Raw genomic sequence first — 23,529 nt, 5'->3', positions numbered from 1 at the left:
GTTTTTCCTCATGTCCCCTCTAATCCTTCCACCAATCAGCTTAAATCGATGTCCTCTAGTTCTTGAACTCTCCGCTAGTGGAAACAGGTACTTCCTGTCTACTCTATCTGGGCCCCTCGTAATTTTGTACACCTCAATCAAGTCTCCCCTCAGCCTCCTCTGTTCCAAGGAAAATAACCCCAGCCTATCCAATCTCTCCTCGGAGCTGCAACTGCCTCTCTGAACACCAACATTTAATAGTTTCTCACCATTTAAAAAATATTCTGTTTTTCTATTCTTCCTACCAAAGTGAATAACCTCACATTCCCCCACATTATACTCCATCTGCCACCTTCTTGCCCACTCACTTAACCTGTTTATATCCCTTTGCAGGCTCTTTGTGTCCTCCTCACAGCTTACTTTCCCACCTACTTATACAGGGCCTTGGTGAGACCACATCTGGATATTGTGTGCAGTTTTGGTCTCCTTATCTGAGGAAGGATGTCCTTGCCATGGAGGGAGTGCAACGAAGGTTTACCAGACTGATTCCTGGAGTTTAGAAGAATGAGAGGTGATCTCATCGAAACATATAAAATTCTAACAGGACTAGACAGACCAGATGCAGGGAGGATGTTCCAGGTGGCTGGGGAGTCCAGAACCAGGGGTCACAGCCTCAGGATACGGGGTATGCCATTTAGAACCGAGATGAGGAGAAATTTCTTCACTCAGAGGGTGGTGAACCTGTGGAATTCTCTACCACAGAAGGCAGTGGAGGCCAGGTCATTAAATATATTCAAGAAGGAGATAGATATATTTCTTAATTCTAAAGGGATCAAGAGATATGGGGAAAAAGTGGGAACAGGGTACTGAGTTAGACGATCAGCCATGATCATTTTGAATGGTGGAACAGGCCCGAAGGGCCGAATGGCCTACTCTTGCTCCTATTTTCTATGTTTCTAGCTTTGTGTCATCAGCAAACTTGGATACATTACACTCGGTCCCATCATCTAAGTCATTAATATAGATTGTAAATAGCTGAGGCCCAAGCACTGATCCTTGTGGTACCCCACTAGTTACAGCCTGCCAACCTGAGAATGACCCGTTTATCCCTACTCTCTGTTTCCTGTCCGTTAACCAATCCTCTATCCATGTTAATATATTATCCCCAACCCCATGAGCTCTTATCTTGTGTAACAACCTTTTATGTGGCACCTTATCGAATGCCTTTTGAAATTCCAAATATACTACACCCGCTAGTTCCCCTTTATCTATCCTGCTAGTTACACCCTCAAAAAAACTCTAATAAATTTGTCAAACACGATTTCCCTTTCATAAAACCATGTTGACTCTTCCATAATCTAAACAATTTTACAACACCAAGTTATAGTCCAGCAATTTTATTTTAAATTCACAAGCTTTCGGAGATTTTCTCCTTCCTCAGGCAAATGTTTCCTGAGGAAGGAGGAAGCCTCCGAAAGCTTGTGAATTTAAAATAAAATTGCTGGACTATAACTTGGTGTTGTAAAATTGTTTACAATTGTCAACCCCAGTCCATCACCGGCATCTCCACATCATGACTTCCATAATCTGGCAGAGATCGCCACCTGCTGCTGATACCAGGATCTGCAACGTAAGCAGGACATGCAATTGGAGCAACTTCTGGCCCTCGAATATCTGCATGTACAGTAAAAAATGGGTAAGGGGGAATGATTCACTCCCGCCAGGGATTGTGTGGCCCATGTGTGTCTCAGTGTCAGCTCCTGTACGTGTGCAGTACAAACCGGGTAAAAGGGAATGATTCACTCCCGTCTGGTACTCTACGGCCCGTGTGTGTTTCTCAGTCCCACACTGGACGATTCTCCCGCTCCGTGTCTCTCGGTCCCACACCAGGCGGTGATCTCCCGCTCCGTGTCTCCCGGTCCCACACCGGGCGGTGATCTCCCGCTCCGTGTCTTTCGGTCCCACTCCGGGCGGTGATCTCCCGCTCCGTGTCCCACAGTCCCACACCGGGCGGTGATCTCCCGCTCCGTGTCTTTCGGTCCCACTCCGGGCGGTGATCTCCCGCTCCGTGTCCCACAGTCCCACACCGGGCGGTGATCTCCCGCTCCGTGTCTCTCGGTCCCACACCGGGCGGTGATCTCCCGCTCCGTGTCTCTCGGTCCCACACCAGGCGGTGATCTCCCACTCCGTGTCCCACAGTCCCACACCGGGCGGTGATCTCCCGCTCCGTGTCTTTCGGTCCCACTCCGGGCGGTGATCTCCCGCTCCGTGTCCCACAGTCCCACACCGGGCGGTGATCTCCCGCTCCGTGTCTCCCGGTCCCACACCGGGCGGTGATCTCCCGCTCCGTGTCCCACAGTCCCACACCGGGCGGTGATCTCCCGCTCCGTGTCTCTCGGTCCCACACCGGGCGGTGATCTCCCGCTCCGTGTCCCACAGTCCCACACCGGGCGGTGATCTCCCGCTCCGTGTCCCACAGTCCCACACCGGGCGGTGATCTCCCGCTCCGTGTCCCACAGTCCCACACCGGGCGGTGATCTCCCGCTCCGTGTCTCTCGGTCCCACACCGGGCGGTGATCTCCCGCTCCGTGTCTCTCGGTCCCACACCGGGCGGTGATCTCCCGCTCCGTGTCTCTCGGTCCCACACCGGGCGGTGATCTCCCGCTCCGTGTCTCCCGGTCCCACACCGGGCGGTGATCTCCCGCTCCGTGTCTCCCGGTCCCACACCGGGCGGTGATCTCCCGCTCCGTGTCTCCCGGTCCCACACCGGGCGGTGATCTCCCGCTCCGTGTCTCCCGGTCCCACACCGGGCGGTGATCTCCCGCTCCGTGTCTCCCGGTCCCACACCGGGCGGTGATCTCCCGCTCCGTGTCTCCCGGTCCCACACCGGGCGGTGATCTCCCGCTCCGTGTCTCTCGGTCCCACACCGGGCGGTGATCTCCCGCTCCGTGTCTCTCAGTCCCACACCGGGCGGTGGTTTTACACACTGAGGAGACGGGCAGTATTGGCTCTGTCGTTGATTGTAGCTCACATCCATATTATTCATTTCTCATCACCCTGTAGTTGATCCTTGGGGTCTCTGCAGTTCTGTTTTTAAACCCATGTACTCCATGATGTGCTTCACTGACCCCAAGGGGTCAATTTTCGGATGGCCAAGCGGGTGTGTACGTTGGCAGGGTGGGGGGGTGCTCCTAAAATTGGGGATTCCTGGAGCGGGTCCGGAGCCCGGCTCCAACCCGCCCAGTTCCGGGTTCCCCAATGACGTGAATCGGTGCGCGCGGCCCCCACATGTGGCGGGTTCCCAGCGGGGGGTCGACTGGGTTCGTGGGTAACGCGCCCGGTGAAATCAGTGTGCTCCGCACGGAATTGCAGGCTAATTGGAGCCACTTACCTCGGCTTCCGGGTTTCCTGCTGGAAAGCTGCGCAGCGGGCGGACTGCACATGTGCAGCGAGGGCTGTCAGCTGGAGGAGCCTTATTTAAAGGGGCAGTCCTCCACTGACTGATGCTGCAGGAAATAGGAAAAATTACAGCATGGAGCAGCCCAGGGGGAAGGCTGCTCCCAGTTTAATGATGTCTCACTCCAGGTATCAATACATGGGGTGAGGAGGAGGGGGAGGACAGAGATCTTCCCCCACGGTGGGCGTGAGGAAGCGGCCTGCCTCTGCCACCAGGAAGGCCTGGCTCGAGGTGGCAGAGGGGGTCACCTGCACCACCAACATATCGCCCATCTGCATACAGTGCAGGAGGCGCTGCAATGACCTCAGTAGGTCAGCCACAGTGAGTACACTTACTCATTCCCCTACACTCCGTCTGCCACATCACTGCCCCCACCCCACATCTCCTTCTGCACTGCCAACACTACTCTGTCACATCACCCCTCACACCCACTCAAACCCCATCCTCATCTTACCTGCACTTACTCACCTCGCCAGTACTCATCCCACCACTACCACTCAACCCAATCCTCATACAATCTCATGGCTCTATCCCATACTCACCCTCTCGTGCATCTCTCTCACGGCCAGCCTCACTCAACCTGCCACCACCTGTGCTGCAGCCACAGGGCATGCATCACATATGTGCAGTAGGCAGCGTAAGGCAAACGTGTCTTATTAATGAAGGGGATGCACAAGGGTGTTTGAGGGTTTGTCATAGTTTTTACCTATATTTAATTTCTGATCAACTCACATCACATATTATATTGTCACCACTACTGCCACGTCTTTGCGAATCTTGTCTGGTTTGTGCAATATTGCCCTTTCCTGAGGATCACTATGAAGACCCACACCTGATGCCACCCATTTTTTTTATTCGTTAATGGGATGTGGGCGTCGCTGGCGAGGCCGGCATTTATTGCCCATCCCTAGTTGCCCTTGAGAAGGTGGTGGTGAGCCGCCTTCTTAAACTGCTGCAGTCCGTGTGGTGACGGTTCTCCCACAGTGCTGTTAGGAAGGGAGTTCCAGGATTTTGACCCAGCGACGATGAAGGAACGGCGATATATTTCCAAGTCGGGATGGTGTGTGACTTGGAGGGGAACGTGCAGGTGGTGTTGTTCCCATGTGCCTGCTGCTCTTGTCCTTCTCGGTGGTAGAGGTCGCGGGTTTGGGAGGTGCTGTTGAAGAAGCCTTGGCGAGTTGCTGCAGTGCATCCTGTGGATGGTGCACACTGCAGCTACTGTGCACCGGTGGTGAAGGGAGTGAATGGTTAGGGTGGTGGATGGGGAGCCAATCAAGCGGGCTGCTTTATCCTGGATGGTGTCGAGCTTCTTGAGTGTTGTTGGAGCTGCACTCATCCAGGCAAGTGGAGAGTATTCCATCACACTCCTGACTTGTGCCTTGTAGATGGTGGAAAGGCTTTGGGGAGTCAGGAGGTGAGTCACTTGCCGCAGAATACCCAGCCTCTGACCTGTTCTCGTAGCCACAGTATTTATATGGCTGGTCCAGTTAAGTTTCTGGTCAATGGTGACCCCCAGGATGTTGATGGTGGGGGATTCAGCGATGGTAATGCCGTTGTATGTCAAGGGGAGGTGGAGGGAAGGTCATTGATGAAGCAGCTGAAGATGGTTGGGCCTAGGACACTGCCCTGAGGAACTCCTGCAGCAATGTCCTGGGGCTGAGATGATTGGCCTCCAACAACCACTACCATCTTCCTTTGTGCTGGGTATGACTCCAGCTACTGGAGAGTTTTCTCCCTGATTCCCATTGACTTCAATTTTACTCGGGCTCCTTGGTGCCACACTCGGTCAAATGCTGCCTTGATGTCAAGGGCAGTCACTCTCACCTCACCTCTGGAATTCAGCTCTTTTGTCCACGTTTGGACCAAGGCTGTAATGAGGTCTGGAGCCGAGTGGTCCTGGCGGAACCCAAACTGAGCATCGGTGAGCAGGTTATTGGTGAGTAAGTGCCGCTTGATAGCACTGTCGACGACACCTTCCATCACTTTGCTGATGATTGAGAGTAGACTGATGGGGCGGTAATTGGCCGGATTGGATTTGTCCTGCTTTTTGTGGACAGGACATACCTGGGCAATTTTCCACATTGTCGGGTAGATGCCAGTGTTGTAGCTGTACTGGAACAGCTTGGCTAGAGGCGCAGCTAGATCTGGAGCACAAGTCTTCAGCACTACAGCCCGGGATGTTGTCAGGGCCCATAGCCTTTGCTGTATCCAGTGCACTCAGCCATTTCTTGATATCACGTGGAGTGAATCGAATTGGCTGAAGACTGTCTTCTCTGATGGTGGGGATATCGGGAGGAGACTGAGATGGATCGTCCACTCGGCACTTCTGGCTGAAGATGGTTGCAAACGCTTCAGCCTTGTCTTTTGCCCTCACGTGCTGGACTCTGCCATCATTGAGAATGGGGATGTTTACAGAGCCTCCTCCTCCCGTTAGTTGTTTAATTGTCCACCACCATTCACGACTGGATGTGGCAGGACTGCAGAGCTTTGATCTGATCCGTTGGTTGTGGAATCACTTAGCTCTGTCTATAACATGTTGCTTCCGCTGTTTACCATGCATGTAGTTCTGAGTTGTAGCTTCACCAGGTTGGCATCTCATTTTTCGGCATGCCTGGTGCTGCTCCTGGCATGCTCTTCTACACTCCTCATTGAACCAGGGTTGATCCCCTGGCTTGTTGGTAATGGTAGAGTGAGGAATATGCCCCATGAAATCTCATGGCATCAGGTCAAACATGGGCAAGGAAACCTCCTGCTGATTACCACCTACCGTCCTCCCTCAGCTGATGAATCAGTCCTCCTCCATGTTGAGCACCACTTGGAGGAAGCACTGAGGGTAGCAAGGGCACAAAATGTACTCTGGGTGGGGGACGTCAATGTCCATCACCAAGAGTGGCTCGGTAGCACCACTACTGACCGAGCTGGCCGAGTCCTGAAGGACATAGCTGCCAGACTGGGCCCGTGGCAGGTGGTGAGCGAACCAACACGAGGGAAAAACTTGCTTGACCTCGTCCTCACCAATCTACCTGTCGCAAATGCATCTGTCCATGACAGTATTGGTAGGAGTGACCATCGCACAGTCCTCGTGGAGATGAAATCCCGTCTTCGCACTGAGGACACCATCCAACGTGTTGTGTGGCACTATCACCGTGCTAAATGGGATAGATTCAGAACAGATCTAGCAGCTCAAAACTGGGCATCCATGAGGCGCTGTGGGCCATCAGCAGCAGCAGAATTGTATTCCAGCACAATCTGTAACCTCATGGCCCGGCATATACCTCACTCTACCATTACCAACAAGCCAGGGGATCAACCCTGGTTCAATGAGGAGTGTAGAAGAGCATGCCAGGAGCAGCACCAGGCGTACCTAAAAATGAGGTGCCAACTTGGTGAAACTACAACTCAGGACTACATGCATGCTAAACAGCGGAAGCAACATGCTATAGACAGAGCTAAGCGATTCCACAACCAACGGATCAGATCAAAGCTCTGCAGTCCTGCCACATCCAGTCGTGAATGGTGGTGGACAATTAAACAACTAACGGGAGGAGGAGGCTCTGCAAACATCCCCATTCTCAATGATGGCGGAGTCCAGCACGTGAGTGCAAAAGACAAGGCTGAAGCGTTTGCAACCATCTTCAGCCAGAAGTGCCGAGTGGATAATCCATCTCAGCCTCCTCCCGATATCCCCACCATCACAGAAGCCAGTCTTCGGCCAATTCGATTCACTCCACGTGATATCAAGAAACGGCTGAGTGCACTGGATACAGCAAAGGCTATGGGCCCCGACAACATCCCAGCTGTAGTGCTGAAGACTTGTGCTCCAGAACTAGCTGCGCCTCTAGCCAAGCTGTTCCAGTACAGCTACAACACTGGCATCTACCCGACAGTGTGGAAAATTGCCCAGGTATGTCCTGTCCACAAAAAGCAGGACAAATCCAATCCGGCCAATTACCGCCCCATCAGTCTACTCTCAATCATCAGCAAAGTGATGGAAGGTGTCGTCGACAGTGCTATCAAGCGGCACTTACTCACCAATAACCTGCTCACCGATGCTCAGTTTGGGTTCCGCCAGGACCACTCGGCTCCAGACCTCATTACAGCCTTGGTCCAAACATGGACAAAAGAGCTGAATTCCAGAGGTGAGGTGAGAGTGACTGCCCTTGACATCAAGGCAGCATTTGACCGAGTGTGGCACCAAGGAGCCCTAGTAAAATTGAAGTCAATGGGAATCAGGGGGAAAACTCTCCAGTGGCTGGAGTCATACCTAGCACAAAGGAAGATGGTAGTGGTTGTTGGAGGCCAATCATCTCAGCCCCAGGGCATTGCTGCAGGAATTCCTCAGGGCAGTGTCCTAGGCCCAACCATCTTCAGCTGCTTCATCAATGACCTTCCCTCCATCATAAGGTCAGAAATGGGGATGTTCGCTGATGACTGCACAGTGATCAGTTCCATTCGCAACCCCTCAGATAATGAAGCAGTCCGAGCCCGCATGCAGCAAGACCTGGACAACATCCAGGCTTGGGCTGATAAGTGGCAAGTAACATTCGCGCCAGATAAGTGCCAGGCAATGACCATCTCCAACAAGAGAGAGTCTAACCACCTCCCCTTGACATTCAACGTCATTACCATCGCCGAATCCCCCACCATCAACATCCTGGGGGTCACCATTGACCAGAAACTTAACTGGACCAGCCATATAAATACTGTGGCTACGAGAGCAGGTCAGAGGCTGGGTATTCTGCGGCGAGTGACTCACCTCCTGACTCCCCAAAGCCTTTCCACCATCTACAAGGCACAAGTCAGGAGTGTGATGGAATACTCTCCACTTGCCTGGATGAGTGCAGCTCCAACAACACTCAAGAAGCTCGACACCATCCAAGATAAAGCAGCCCGCTTGATTGGCACCCCATCCACCACCCTAAACATTCACTCCCTTCACCACCGGCGCACTGTGGCTGCAGTGTGTACCATCCACAGGATGCACTGCAGCAACTCGCCAAGGCTTCTTCGACAGCACCTCCCAAACCCGCGACCTCTACCACCTCGAAGGACAAGGGCAGCAGGCGCATGGGAACAACACCACCTGCACGTTCCCCTCCAAGTCACACACCATCCCGACTTGGAAATATATCGCCGTTCCTTCATTGTCGCTGGGTCAAAATCCTGGAACTCCCTTCGTAACAGCACTGTGGGAGAACCTCACCATACGGACTGCAGTGGTTCAAGAAGGCGGCTCACCACCACCTTCTCAAGGGCAATTAGGGATGGGCAATAAATGCCGGCCTTGCCAGCGACGCCCACATCCCGTGAACGAATAAAAAAAATTTTTTAAAATGCCGGGCCATGAGGTTACAGATTGTGCTGGAATACAATTCTGCTGCTGCTGATGGCCCACAGCGCCTCATGGATGCCCAGTTTTGAGCTGCTAGATCTGTTCTGAATCTATCCCATTTAGCACGGTGGTAGTGCCACACAACACGTCGGATGGTGTCCTCAGTGCGAAGACGGGACTTCGTCTCCACGAGGACGGTGCAGTGGTCACTCCTACCAATACTGTCATGGACAGATGCATTTCCGACAGGTAGATTGGTGAGGACGAGGTCAAGTAAGTTTTTCCCTCGCGTTGGTTCGCTCACCACCTGCCGCAGGCCCAGTCTGGCAGCTATGTCCTTCGGGACTCGGCCAGCTCGGTCAGTAGTGGTGCTACCGAGCCACTCTTGATGATGGACATTGAAGTCCCCCACCCAGAGTACATTCTGTGCCCTTGCTACCCTCAGTGCTTCCTCCAAGTGGTGCTCAACATGGAGGAGGACTGATTCATCAGCTGAGGGAGGGCGGTCGGTGGTTATCAGCAGGAGGTTTCCTTGCCCATGTTTGACCTGATGCCATGAGATTTCATGGGGTCCAGAGTCAATGTTGAGGATTCCCAGGGCCACTCCCTCCTGACTGTATATCACTGTACCGCCACCTCTGGTTGGTCTGTCCTGCCGATGGGACAGGACATACCCAGGGATGGTGATGGAAGAGTCTGGGATTGTGTCACTGCAGAGTGGGTGTAGGTGTATTTGCAGAGCTCTTTTGTACAGACGACTGAGAGACGTCGGCGATGTCCCCGGTGGCACCCTGGAAGGATGCGGAGGAGAAGTTGTTGAGGGCAGTGGTGACTTTGACAGCGACAGGTAAGAAGATGGTGCTCGGGCCAGCCGGGAGCAGCTCGGCATGAAGGAGGCTGCAGATGTCCACGACTACATGTCGAGTGACTCTGAGCCTCCATGTGCACTGCTGCTCAGAGAGGTCCAGGAAGCTGAGCCTCGGTCTGTGGACCCTGTGGCGAGGGTAGTGCCCTCTGCGACGCATCTCTCTCTGCAGTTGCCCTCCCTCCTGCTGTACAGGTGGACGTGTCACAGCACTGTGTTGTGGAGCTCCACGTGTCAGAGGTGGACGGCGTGGCTGGCGAGGCTGGTGATGCTGTTCGCCCTCCGAGGAGGTCATGACTGCAGCTACGGCGGCCCCCATCCGGAAGATGTACATCTGAGGGGGTCCGCAAGGTAGGTACATGTGTCTGGACCCCGGGGTAAGTGTGCAAGTTGGTGAATTTTATTGTTCGGAGGAGGGTGGTGGAGGCCAAACTTTGTCCCAAGTGACAGAGTGGCCTCCTGCAATGAGTGAGGGTCTCCCTCCCCCCCCACCTGTCAAATGGACCTTTGCAGCTGCCACAGGCTGACAGCTGCAACACGTCCATTTGAACTGGGAGTGTTTCCCCCAGTACGGGAAACAGTCCCAGTTGTTTGCAAAATCCCACCCCTCCTAAAATATCTCGTTAATCAGATCTCTAAACGACCTGAAATACCTAAATAAATACTTTAAGTGACACCCCGCTGTCTTTAATTGCCAGCGGGAGTCCCACATGCAGGGCAGCGCACGTCAGCACGTCACTGGGGAACCCGGAAATGGGGCGAGTTGGAGCCGGGCTCCCGACCCGTCCCGGGAATCCCCGATTTTCGCAGCCCCCCCGCCAGGAACGCACCCGATCAGGGGGTGCGAAAATCGAGCCCTCCCTGTTTAAACAGACGTGTTGCGGCCAGCAGCCAGTGGCAGCTGCAAAGGTCCATTTAACTGGTGCGGGTTAAACCCTCAATCATTGCAGCAGGGCACTCTGTCACCTCAAGCAAAGTTTTGCCTGCCACACTCCAAATTATTAAATCAGACCCTAAACTCTGCTGTCCAACACATTTACCTACTTTGTGGACCCCCTCACACCGTCAGGATGGGCGAGTGGGGGAGGTCCATTGCTGCATTCATCACTCCATTGGAGGACGAGCAACATCACCAGCCTCGCCAGGCATGCCGTCCACCTCCGCCACGTGGAGCTCCACAACACAGTGCTCGCAACAGGCACCTGCACAATGTAGTCGTGCAACTACACATACACCCACTGTAGGGTGAGCCAATGGGTGGCATCAAGGGTGTTCATGGAGAACCTCATGAAAGGGCGTTATTGCACAAGCCAGTCAAGAATGGCCAAGACATGGCAGGAGTGGTGACAATATAATATGTGATGTGAGTTGATCAGAAATCAAATATAAGTAAAAACCATGACAAACCCTCAAACACCCTTGTGCATCCCCTTCATGCTCACGACACGTTTGCCTTACGCTGCCTACTGCACATATGTGATGCATGCCCTGTGGCTGCAGCACAGGTGGTGGCAGGTTGAGTGAGGCTGGACGTGAGAGAGATGCACGAGAGGGTGAGTATGGGATAGAGCCATGAGATTGTATGAGGATTGGGTTGAGTGGTAGTGGCAGGATGAGTACTGGCGAGGTGAGTAAGTGCAGGTAAGATGAGGATGGGGTTTGAGTGGGTGTGAGGGGTGATGTGACAGAGTAGTGTTGGCAGTGCCGAAGGAGATGTGGGGTGGGGGCGGTGATGTGGCAGACGGAGTGTAGGGGAATGAGTCACTTTGGCTGAACTACTGAGGTCACTGAAGTGCCTCCTGCACTGTATGCAGGTGCATATGTTGGTGGTGCAGGTGACCTCCTCTGCCACCTCGAGCCAGGCCTGTGTAGTGGCAGAGGCAGGGCCACTTCCTCCCGCCCACCGGGGGGAGGATCTCTGTCCTCCCCCTCCTCCTCACCCCGTCCAGTAGGACCTGGAGTGAGGCATCATTAAACCTGGGAGCAGCCTTCCCCCTGGGCTGCTCCATGCTGTAATTTTACCTCCTTTCTGCAGCATCAGTCAGTGAAGGACTGCCCCTTTAAATGGGGCTCCTCCAGCTGTCAGCCGATGATGGGGGTGCGCAGACCGCCCGCTGCGCAGCTTTCCAGCGCGAAACCCGGAAGCCGAGGTAAGTGGCTTCAATTTACTTACGATCGCGTGGGGGACCCTCCGATTTTACTGGGCGGGTTACCCACGCGCCTCAGTACTGCCATCTACAAAGTTTATCTGCAACTGCTGGTGCATTTAGGGCTTTTGCAGCCGTCCAGACAGCATTGATCCAGACAGCGTTGATCCAGACAGCGTTGATCTAGACAGCGCGATCCAGACAGCGCGATCTAGACAGCGCCGATCCAGACAGCGCGATCTAGACAGCGCGATCTAGAGCGCGTTCATTGCTGCTTCCGTGAGCTGATCAGAGTTCCTGAACTCTTGCTACTTCCGGCACCGAGGATCAGACATCAGCCGTCCCACCTCACGGCTCAGTCTCATTTTTGAAACAATCGATGATGAGATGCCGAGTCGGTGAGTTCACTGAAAGCCCCAGTCCCAGACACTGGAGGGCACTGTGACCCCACGTGAGGCCTCACTCCTCCTCCCTCACTCCCTGTCCCAGGGCCTCACTCCTCCTCCCTCACTCCCTGTCCCAGGGCCTCACTCCTCCTCCCTCACTCCCTGTCCCAGGGCCTCACTCCTCCTCCCTCACTCCCTGTCCCAGGGCCTCGCTCCTCCTCCCTCACTCCCTGTCCCAGGGCCTCAGGCTCCTCCTCCCTCACTCCCTGTCCCAGGGCCTCACTCCTCCTCCCTCACTCCCTGTCCCAGGGCCTCGTGCTCCTCCTCCCTCACTCCCTGTCCCAGGGCCTCGTGCTCCTCCTCCCTCACTCCCTGTCCCAGGGCCTCAGGCTCCTCCTCCCTCACTCCCTGTCCCAGGGCCTCAGGCTCCTCCTCCCTCACTCCCTGTCCCAGGGCCTCGGGCTCCTCCTCCCTCACTCCCTGTCCCAGGGCCTCGGGCTCCTCCGCCCTCACTCCCTGTCCCAGGGCCTCGGGCTCCTCCTCCCTCACTCCCTGTCCCAGGGCCTCGGGCTCCTCCTCCCTCACTCCCTGTCCCGGGGCCTCGGGCTCCTCCTCCCTCACTCCCTGTCCCAGGGCCTCGGGCTCCTCCTCCCTCACTCCCTGTCACAGGGCCTCGCTCCTCCTCCCTCACTCCCTGTCCCAGGGCCTCAGGCTCCTCCTCCCTCACTCCCTGTCCCAGGGCCTCGCTCCTCCACCCTCACTCCCTGTCCCAGGGCCTCGGGTTCCTCCTCCCTCACTCTCTGTCCCAGGGCCTCGGGCTCCTCCACCCTCACTCCCTGTCCCAGGGCCTCAGGCTCCTCCTCCCTCACTCCCTGTCCCAGGGCCTCACTCCTCCTCCCTCACTCTCTGTCCCAGGGCCTCGGGCTCCTCTCCCTCACTCTCTGTCCCGGGGCCTCGGGCTCCTCCTCCCTCACTCCCTGTCCCAGGGCCTCGCTCCTCCGCCCTCACTCCCTGTCCCAGGGCCTCACTCCTCCTCCCTCACTCTCTGTCGCAGGGCCTCGGGCTCCTCCTCCCTCACTCCCTGACCCAGGGCCTCGGGCTCCTCCTCCCTCACTCCCTGTCCCAGGGCCTCAGGCTCCTCCTCCCTCACTCCCTGTCCCAGGGCCTCGCTCCTCCTCCCTCACTCTCTGTTCCAGGGCCTCGCTCCTCCTCCCTCACTCCCTGTCCCAGGGCCTCGCTCCTCCTCCCTCACTCTCTGTCCCAGGGCCTCGCTCCTCCTCCCTCACTCCCTGTCCCAGGGCCTCGGGCTCCTCCTCCCTCACTCTCTGTCCCAGGGCCTCGCTCCTCCTCCCTCACTCCCTGTCCCAGGGCCTCGCTCCACCTCCCTCACTCTCTGTCCCAGGGCCTCGCTCCTCCTCCCTCACTCTCTGTCCCAGGGCCTCGCTCCTCCTCCCTCACTCTCTGTCCCAGGGCCTCGCTCCTCCTCCCTCACTCTCTGTCCCAGGGCCTCGGGCTCCTCCTCCCTCACTCCCTGTCCCAGGGCCTCGCTCCTCCTCCCTCACTCTCTGTCCCAGGGCCTCGCTCCTCCTCCCTCACTCCCTGTCCCAGGGCCTCGCTCCTCCTCCCTCACTCTCTGTCCTAGGGCCTCGCTCCTCCTCCCTCACTCCCTGTCCCAGGGCCTCGCTCCTCCTCCCTCACTCCCTGTCCCAGGGCCTCGCTCCTCCTCCCTCACTCTCTGTCCTAGGGCCTCGCTCCTCCTCCCTCAATCTCTGTCCTAGGGCCTCGCTCCTCCTCCCTCACTCCCTGACCCAGGGCCTCGGGCTCCTCCTCCCTCACTCCCTGTCCCAGGGCCTCGGGCTCCTCCTCCCTCACTCCCTGTCCCAGGGCCTCACTCCTCCTCCCTCACTCCCTGTCCCAGGGCCTCGGGCTCCTCCTCCCTCACTCCCTGTCCCAGGGCCTCGGGCTCCTCCTCCCTCACTCTCTGTCTCAGGGCCTCGTGCTCCTCCTCCCTCACTCTCTGTCCCAGGGCCTCGGGCTCCTCCTCCCTCACTCCCTGTCCCAGGGCCTCAGGCTCCTCCTCCCTCACTCCCTGTCCCGGGGCCTCGGGCTCCTCCGCCCTCACTCCCTGTCCCAGGGCCTCGGGCTCCTCCTCACTCACTCCCTGTCCCAGGGCCTCGGGCTCCTCCTCCCTCACTCCCTGTCCCAGGGCCACAGGCTCCTCCTCCCTCACTCCCGGTCCCAGGGCCTCGGGCTCCTCCTCCCTCACTCCCTGTCCCAGGGCCTCGGGCTCCTCCTCCCTCCCTCCCTGTCCCAGGGCCTCGGGCTCCTCCGCCCTCACTCCCTGTCCCAGGGCCTCGGGCTCCTCCTCACTCACTCCCTGTCCCAGGGCCTCGCTCCTCCTCCCTCACTCCCTGTCCCAGGGCCTCAGGCTCCTCCTACCTCACTCCCTGTCCCAGGGCCTCGCTCCTCCACCCTCACTCCCTGTCCCAGGGCCTCGGGTTCCTCCTCACTCACTCCCTGTCCCAGGGCCTCAGGCTCCTCCTCCCTCACTCCCTGTCCCAGGGCCTCGGGCTCCTCCTCCCTCACTCCCTGTCCCGGGGCCTCAGGCTCCTCCTCCCTCACTCCCTGACCCAGGGCCTCAGGCTCCTCCACCCTCACTCTCTGTCCCAGGGCCTCGCTCCTCCTCCCTCACTCCCTGTCCCAGGGCCTCGGGTTCCTCCTCCCTCACTCTCTGTCCCAGGGCCTCGCTCCTCCTTCCTCACTCCCTGTCCCAGGGCCTCGCTCCTCCTCCCTCACTCCCTGTCCCAGGGCCTCAGGCTCCTCCTCCCTCACTCCCTGTCCCAGGGCCTCGCTCCTCCTCCCTCACTCTCTGTCCCAGGGCCTCAGGCTCCTCCTCCCTCACTCCCTGTCCCAGGGCATCAGGCTCCTCCTCCCTCACTCCCTGTCCCAGGGCCTCGCTCCTCCTCCCTCACTCTCTGTCCCAGGTCCTCAGGCTCCTCCTCCCTCACTTACTCTGCAGTTAAACACCACTTTAAATTCGATAAATCTGATCATAAAAGGGGAAGCAGGAAAATTGAAAACCAGAGGGGGTTCGACAGGGAAAGGTCTCACTCCATCCGACATTAAAAGGAACAAAACACAAGGCCTGAAAAAAACAAGAGCTGAGAAAAAGATGAAAAGACAGTGAGTGAAGGGTCAGAGATGGGGAGACGGAGACAGCGAGGGTCCTCTCGAGACCAAATCCAGGGACCCCTTACACTGAGACTAAATCCAGGGACCCCTTACACTGAGACCAAATCCAGGGACCCCTTACACTGAGACCAAATCCAGGGACCCCTTACACTGAGACCAAATCCAGGGACCCCTTACACGGAGACTAAATCCAGGGACCCCTTACACTGAGACCAAATCCAGGGACCCCTTACACTGAGACCAAATCCAGGGACCACTTACACTGAGACCAAATCCAGGGACCCCTTACACTGAGACCAAATCCAGGGACCCCTTACACTGAGACCAAATCCAGGGACCCCTTACACGGAGACCAAATCCAGGGACCCCTTACACTGAGACTAAATCCAGGGACCCCTTACACTGAGACTAAATCCAGGGACCCCTTACACTGAGACCAAATCCAGGGACCCCTTACACTGAGACCAAATCCAGGGACCCCTTACACTGAGACCAAATCCAGGGACCCCTTACACTGAGACCAAATCCAGGGACCCCTTACACTGAGACTAAATCCAGGGACCCCTTACACTGAGACTAAATCCAGGGACCCCTTACACTGAGACCAAATCCAGGGACCCCTTACACTGAGACCAAATCCAGGGACCCCTTACACTGAGACCAAATCCAGGGACCCCTTACACTGAGACCAAATCCAGGGACCCCTTACACTGAGACTAAATCCAGGGACCCCTTACACTGAGACCAAATCCAGGGACCCCTTACACTGAGACCAAATCCAGGGACCCCTTACACTGAGACCAAATCCAGGGACCCCTTACACTGAGACCAAATCCAGGGACCACTTACACTGAGACCAAATCCAGGGACCCCTTACACTGAGACCAAATCCAGGGACCCCTTACACTGAGACCAAATCCAGGGACCACTTACACTGAGACCAAATCCAGGGACCCCTTACACTGAGACTAAATCCAGGGACCCCTTACACTGAGACTAAATCCAGGGACCCCTTACACTGAGACCAAATCCAGGGACCCCTTACACTGAGACCAAATCCAGGGACCCCTTACACTGAGACCAAATCCAGGGACCCCTTACACTGAGACTAAATCCAGGGACCCCTTACACTGAGACCAAATCCAGGGACCCCTTACACTGAGACCAAATCCAGGGACCCCTTACACTGAGACCAAATCCAGGGACCACTTACACTGAGACTAAATCCAGGGACCCCTTACACTGAGACCAAATCCAGGGACCACTTACACTGAGACCAAATCCAGGGACCCCTTACACTGAGACTAAATCCAGGGACCCCTTACACTGAGACTATAAAATGAGAATCAGAGAGCCTCAGTATGGGGAGAGTCTCGGTGGTGAGACCAGTGCCAGTGAAGGCAGAAGGTGGGTCGTGGATGGAGATATCAAAGTCGATTCTAGCCTCTTCAGTGTCACTTCTCCCTCTGCCCTGCCTTCATCGTCTTGGCCCCACACTCGGGGACCCTGTCCCTAAACTCCACCCATCTTGCTACCTCTCACCCCACCTTTAACCATGTGGTCTGCCACCTCCCTAACTCCTGCTCAAACTTCATTCCCATCTTTGTGAAGCCACTTGGGACATTTTATTACATTAAAAGCACGACTTAAATCCAAATCATTGTAAAATAATGAAATTTAAAATCTCTGAGAAAGGTTAATTTTCCCATTAAGAAAATGTTATTTTTGTTCTTTGTTTTATTTTCTGGTATAGTCGAGAAATACAGGCGATTTTGCCATTGTTTGATAATTTACACATTTTAATATTAAATGGAAACAGTGGAAATCGGAAATAAAGACAGAAAATGCTGGAAACACTCAGCGGGTCAGGCAGCATCTGTGGAGAGAGAAACAGAGTTAATGTTTCAGGTCGATGACCTTCAAATGGCTCTTGTGACACAGAATTGGGGTAGCATTTTATAAAGGGTTAATCCTCTCAACATGAGCTAAGATGAGGTGGCTTTGTCTTGCTCATTGTCCACTAGATCTCACGGAAATAAGACAAGGCTCTGTTCAAAATCATCCAGTTTCTTTTATTAAAGATATATCTTTCTATAGGCAATGCTGGTTAATGTGGACTTGTTTACAATCAGTTCTTGCCCAAGGAAAGCCAACAGGCGAAGGAGGCTGACAAGAGCGTTTAGGTAAGTACAACCCCTTTCTCTCAACTCCATTTCCAAATCAGTTTTCTCTCCCACATCAGGGAGTTAACAGTAGACAGATGGCGCTGAGCTCCGAGGAGCAATTCAATCAGAACATCTGTTGACACCATTGTGTCAGCTGGAGATAGGGTGGGACTTAGAGCAGGACTCACAGCAAACAGTCCATTTTAAAGCAAACAGAGTCTATTTACTCAGCAAACAGAGTCTATTTAAACAGCGCACTACAGCAAACAGTCTACAGAATCTATTTTAAAAGAGTCTCTACGAACTACAGCAAACAGAACTCATGATCGAAACTGCAGCAACTTCTCTCGATAAAAGCAGGATTATTTCTCCAGCAAAATGCAGTGAGTGGAGGATAGTTACATACAAATTATGCGTGTAAAATTAATCCCAATCATTTACAGCAGTGGGGTCTCCAGGCATGATTGACGGGCGAATTACCCAATCATCTCCATTCTGGCCGGGAATAGTGAGGTCATTATCTGCAGCCCAATTCAATTGAAGGCTCCTTAACCAGGAAGACAAATCTGAAGTAGTTTATTAAGCATCAGAAAGGATTGATTGGACTTTAGTTGAAGGCTTTGTTCCTTCTAATGTACAGTCTGCAATCATTAAATAAAACATTTTCCTCCTCTCATAAAGACTGTGACCCATGGTGCTGTACAAATCGAGGACCACTGGCAGTCCAAATGACCATGTGTGAGCAGAGATGGTGAATATTGGCAGCCTATCCAGAGTGAGTAGAAAAGTACTGAAGGGTTTGAAACATGGAATGATGAATGTAAAACCAAGGATATGAGGTTTAATTTGTACTTTGACTAGGCTACAGTTGCAGTAATGCATGCAGCGCTGAATGCAGGGCAGTGTGTGACATGCAGCTCCCCCTCACCATTCATTCTCACAGCCCCTTTGATTTGCCAATTTGTGCTGCATTAAAAGCAGTTTTGTGCTGTGGATCCCCACTGTCTGGAGCTAAATCCTCATTTCACTGACATCGGACAGGGAGGATTCTCATCTCATCAGTCTGTAAAGTGCGATCCAGCCCCGACAAATCAAAGAAGAGACAAGTTACTAACGACATCACCCAGCCCCTCCCCCAACAGTACATCAACGAAACAGCAATAGAAATACAAAATATGGAGACGGTTCATTATGTAAAAAATCTTTGGAAATTATACTTTGTTTTGATCAATAAAAAAGTAAACAACAGCAAGTTTCAATTCAGCTGCTTTAGTTTGCAGACGAGGATTCTGGAATAATTGTGAAGCTTATAAATTCGAATCTATCCCCACACGTGAAGCAACGCCTGGAACATGTGACCAATGATTCTCTTGCATTTCATATTGCGACGCTGTTTTCGATGAAGTTGGGCTGCAGATACTCGTACTTCAGGGCAAGGCCCTCATTCCTCTTCTCAATCTCACACTTGATTTGCTGGAGATCTTTCTGGAACTTTTCTATGCATTCCTTTGGTGCTGCTTCAGTGAAATGCTCTTCAACATATGTGCCAAGTTTCGCCTGGACGATAAAGAAATGTATTCCTGTATCACTACAGATAAGATCAGCTAGCCCGAATCAGCCCAGACTGCAAGATGCCACACACTGTTCCCCCGTTCCAAACACACACAGCACAGTATCATTGTTCAAATCGGTAACACAAACTGTGAATAATAACAGCTGTGAAAGGTGCAATATTCAAAGACTAACTCTAGGTTACTTGCCTTTCCAGATAAATCTGGTTATACATTTTTCTACATCAGCAAAGGTAATTTAGGGGATCCTGTGCACCAGTACTTGGAATAAGTGTAGATGGGACGTCCATTACAAAAGTGACTACACTTCAAAAGTACTTCATTGGCTGTAAAGTGTTTTGGGACATCCTGAGGTTGTGAAAGGCGCTATATAAATGCACGTCTTTTTTCACTAATAACACTGATTCTGTCTGTCAGGAAGATTGGAGAGCTGTTCAGCAGCTTATGTTCTCCTAGATGGCTCTGAGCAGTCCCAGGAAGATGGCTTTGATAGATCCTGATGGGGACTATTTAATGGAGAATGTACTTTTGCTGGCTGGCTGAACTCACTTAAATGGGTGACATTAAAGTTGTGGTCTTCTTTCCCTTAGTGCCATGTGTTGGCACTTTAACATGCCACCCAATAGGGTATGGATATCATTTGTAAATCTGCTCGCGACATTAGTGCTAGGACATGAGCACAGCATCACTTTTCACTTTTACTGTTCTGTCCCCAAATCTTTAGCAGATCCAGGACTGATTACCACACTTCCTACTGGTTACAGACACTTCATTAACGGTTAAAATTATTTCTAACAGAAATATGCCAGGGCTGGGGAAATATATCGTAAATATAATTCTGAATTGTTTTTTTGGGTGGGGGGTCCAATCCTAACTTATTGTCTGTATTGTAGAGAGATATTGCTCATACTTACTGAAGAGGGAGCGGTTTTACTGAGCAGGTAGATGGTTGCAAGCACTAAGGCAGTTGCACCTTCTGGTGGTAATGTGCACAGGATATCCGTTTTGCCAACTTTGCCCTTTTCAGTGGGTGGTGGTCTCTGCATGGTGGACGGGTTGTTTGGCGGCCAAGAGCCCCAATCAAACTATGAAAGAAACCAAGCATTAGAAAAACTGCTTACTAATATTCTCATTGTCACTATGGCAACGCTAACTGACAACAGTTCCAACATGAAGAGCTGGTGGTTTGCCTAAATAAACAGAAATGTCTCCATCTACACATCCCCCACATTCAGGGAGCAGCCTGAACAAATACATCAACTGAAGTATTCTTAAAACAACTGCCCTTTTCAAGATCATAACAAATTTCACAGAACTGTCCCTCTGGAGTTTAAATAAATTGAGTTGAGTCCATGTGGTAAACACAGTGTCTGGTGCCTAAATCCCCATCAATAATGGCAGGTTTCTGACCCAGTCTTTGGTCTCATTGCAGTAAGCACCATCGAGAGTGCCAGAACCAGCCCTGAGCTAAGCTGCTTCTGGCACCAATCTTGCGTTTGTCATCAGGAAATCTGCCAAGTGTACTCCAGGGTAACTCAGCTAATCATTTTTTCCCTATCCCTTTTCGAAAGATCTTGCCAGGTCCTCGTCCTATCCCACCAGGTCCCCACCCATCCCACCAGGTCCTCGTCCTATCCCACCGGGTCCCCACCCATCCCACCAGGTCCTCGTCCCATCCCACCAGGTCCCACCCATCCCACCAGGTCCCCACCCATCCCACCAGGTCCTCGTCCCATCCCACCAGGTCCCACCCATCCCACCAGGTCCCCACCCATCCCACCAGGTCCTCGTCCCATCCCACCAGGTCCCACCCATCCCACCAGGTCCCCACCCATCCCACCAGGTCCTCGTCCCATCCCACCAGGTCCCACCCATCCCACCAGGTCCCCACCCATCCCACTAGGTCCCAACCTCTCCCACCAGGTCCCAAACTCTCTCACCAGGCCCCCACCCATCCTACCAGTGCTCATCCCATCCCACCATGTCCCCACCCTTCCCATCAGGTCCCCACCCATCCCATCAGGTCCCCACCTCTCCCACCAGAAACCCATCTCACCAGGTCCCAACCTCTCCCACCAGAAATCTATCCCATCAGGCCCACACCCATAACACCAGGTTTCCGTAGGTCAGATTTTCTGCCGGAAGTCAGTCCGACCCAGAAAGCACGGAGAGATGCTTGTCTGTATCCCTGCCCCAAGAGCTTGGAACCTCGAAGAGATCACTACCTACAATAGCTGCAGTCTGCACATCCATGGAGGATGCATTGAGTGGTGTTTGGGCCCTTGTGCTGGGAGTACTGCCTGTAGATGTGTTTAGAGCTGCCTCACACTCCAGGGCACATTGCACGGTCTTCCTTCATGATACCGAGTAGGCTGGGGAGTCCAACACCCCTTCCATCTGCTGCATGCTGGGAGACCACCCACTGTGCCCGCACGTAGACCATGTATTAAAAGCAGGACTCCTGAGATTGGACTCGGCAGGCTCTGCACCAAGCACCCTTGAGCCTCTGCTCAGTAACATCAGTCTCCTCCTCCAGTCCTCATTCCTCTGGATCACTTATAGTCCATGTTTTACCCCGTGGATTGTCCTCTATTCCTCCCTAGTGGATCTCTCTGGACTGTTGAGTGGGAGCAAGAGGGCAAGTGAGAGTGTGGGGGAGGATGTGGTGGCAGAAATTCCTGGCAGATCTCCCTCATTGGGAGTCCAGGCTTGCCTATGGGATTTGGCTTCTTTGTTGGGTACAAGAAAAAGTATTTAGAAAAGCCCCAATCATAACAATCTCGTGTTCTTTCCTACTCTTTTGAACCTTAGTGCTGTTCCGCACTAAGGGATTCAGTCCTTCCTCTGAAGAGAGAGGGCGGGGAGATTGAACAGTCAGATGAATAGAGCAGAGGTGCTACATCCCATTCAATGCAGCACTGCTTTGAGGTTTGTGTGTTTCTACAGCTGTAGTTTAGTGGTCGATCAGGGGCTGTGGGCCAGTGATTTCCAGCTCTGTCTGTGAGCGCTGCTGCTGACTGAGAAGACTCAATAATTCTCAGGCAAACTCCAGGGATTGGAGGAAAGTGGACAACTGTATCCAACATTGAGTCCAACCTTTTCTCATTTTTATCACCGAGAAACTCAGACGAAGGGTTGAGTCCCACAGTGCAGGTCACCAGCAAGGTTAGCGAAAAGCAGGGCAGGAGAGAAGATCCATTCAAAAGTAGTGGTTGAGTGACATCTAGCTTGGATTTTGAAAGCCTGCGAATTGTAGATTGTAAGTGTTTTCTGGTATTGTATCTGGAGATGTTGTTGCTTGTGCAATGTCAATATATCACTCACAGTTCAGTACTTTCTGATGAGTACATTGGCTTATTTCTGTTGGATATAAGGTTACCTGTCCACTATTTACTGCAGCGTGCTGGCCAGAGCAGGTGAATATGACCATGGTCAGATACTTGGTGAGATCTACTTTAGTGCGGAATGATGTTGGGAAACCTGGAGAGAGAATTTATGACATGTAACAGGAATTGAGTAGACACGAAAAAGCCATTTACCCTGAACACTGCAGCGTGTCCAAGATAGATACCAACAACACACTGCCTTGTGATGACACTGTCATACTAAAGATTAATCGACACAATTGTCACATAATCCTAAATGTTAGGGAGACTGGGTGCCTTTACCAGTTACAATGTTTTATAGGAACATAGGAATTGCAAGACAAATAGACACCAAGGACCATCTAGTTCACCTTCTGCCATCCTTGGTAGCCGCGTGACACAATAATAATGGAAATGTTGAGTAATCACGGCAATCAATCTCTATCAATGAGTCTCCAACAGACCAGACATGAGGTGAGGGAAACCCCCTGTGGTGGAGAGCTTTGGGAATCAGAGGTCCAAAGTCACCTGTCCCTCCCGAGCCTGTTACACTCGCCACACGTCCTGTCTCAAATTACTCATTGACTGTATCCCAAAATGTTAGGGAGCCTGTTCCACAGACTGACCACTCACTCACTGACATTTTCTCCCCAGATTAGTTTTGAATTTATCCCTCTTCAAGTACAGGCCGTGTCCTCTGGTTCTACTGTTCTGGTCAAGGTGAAACAGCTTGTCATGTTCTACATTATCCAGTCCCTTTAGAATCCTAAAACAACAATCAGAACGCCTTTCCCTCTCTCCCTTCTCTTCTCACCTGATGATTGTCTTGCCAAGAATCCTTCCGTAAGGATTTCTGCTGCCCACTCTTGAATTTCGGAATCATCCTGAACGGAGACATCATTCTTGTAGTAGACGTCAACAATGTTTTCTACAAACCTTTGAAAGAAGGAAGACCATGCATCTATTTGTATTTCCTCAGAATTTCTATTCGTTGAGAGATCTATGTGTAAGGCTGAGGCCTGTTGTTGGACAACACCACCGAGACTGATTCTGTCCAATGAAAGTGCTGC

At 53.2% G+C, this 23,529-nt stretch overlaps 1 protein-coding gene across 1 annotated transcript in view; it reads right to left on the bottom strand.

The window, feature by feature from the left end:
• Window positions 1-17,409: 17,409 nt before the first annotated feature.
• The window catches only part of LOC137302558 (hydroperoxide isomerase ALOXE3-like), a 50,127-nt gene continuing 44,007 nt past the window's right edge, over window positions 17,410-23,529 (bottom strand). The window contains 4 exon segments of the mRNA XM_067972299.1: window positions 17,410-19,080; window positions 20,009-20,179; window positions 22,474-22,574; window positions 23,274-23,395. Coding sequence (XP_067828400.1) covers window positions 18,901-19,080; window positions 20,009-20,179; window positions 22,474-22,574; window positions 23,274-23,395 — 574 coding nt within the window. The 3' untranslated portion in view covers window positions 17,410-18,900.

The sequence above is a fragment of the Heptranchias perlo genome, chromosome 35, assembly GCF_035084215.1.
Source record: "Heptranchias perlo isolate sHepPer1 chromosome 35, sHepPer1.hap1, whole genome shotgun sequence".
In the NCBI taxonomy this organism is placed as follows: Eukaryota; Metazoa; Chordata; class Chondrichthyes; order Hexanchiformes; family Hexanchidae; genus Heptranchias; species Heptranchias perlo.
The sequence above is the reverse complement of the archived record's forward strand: the minus strand, read 5'-3'. Positions and strand labels throughout refer to the sequence as shown.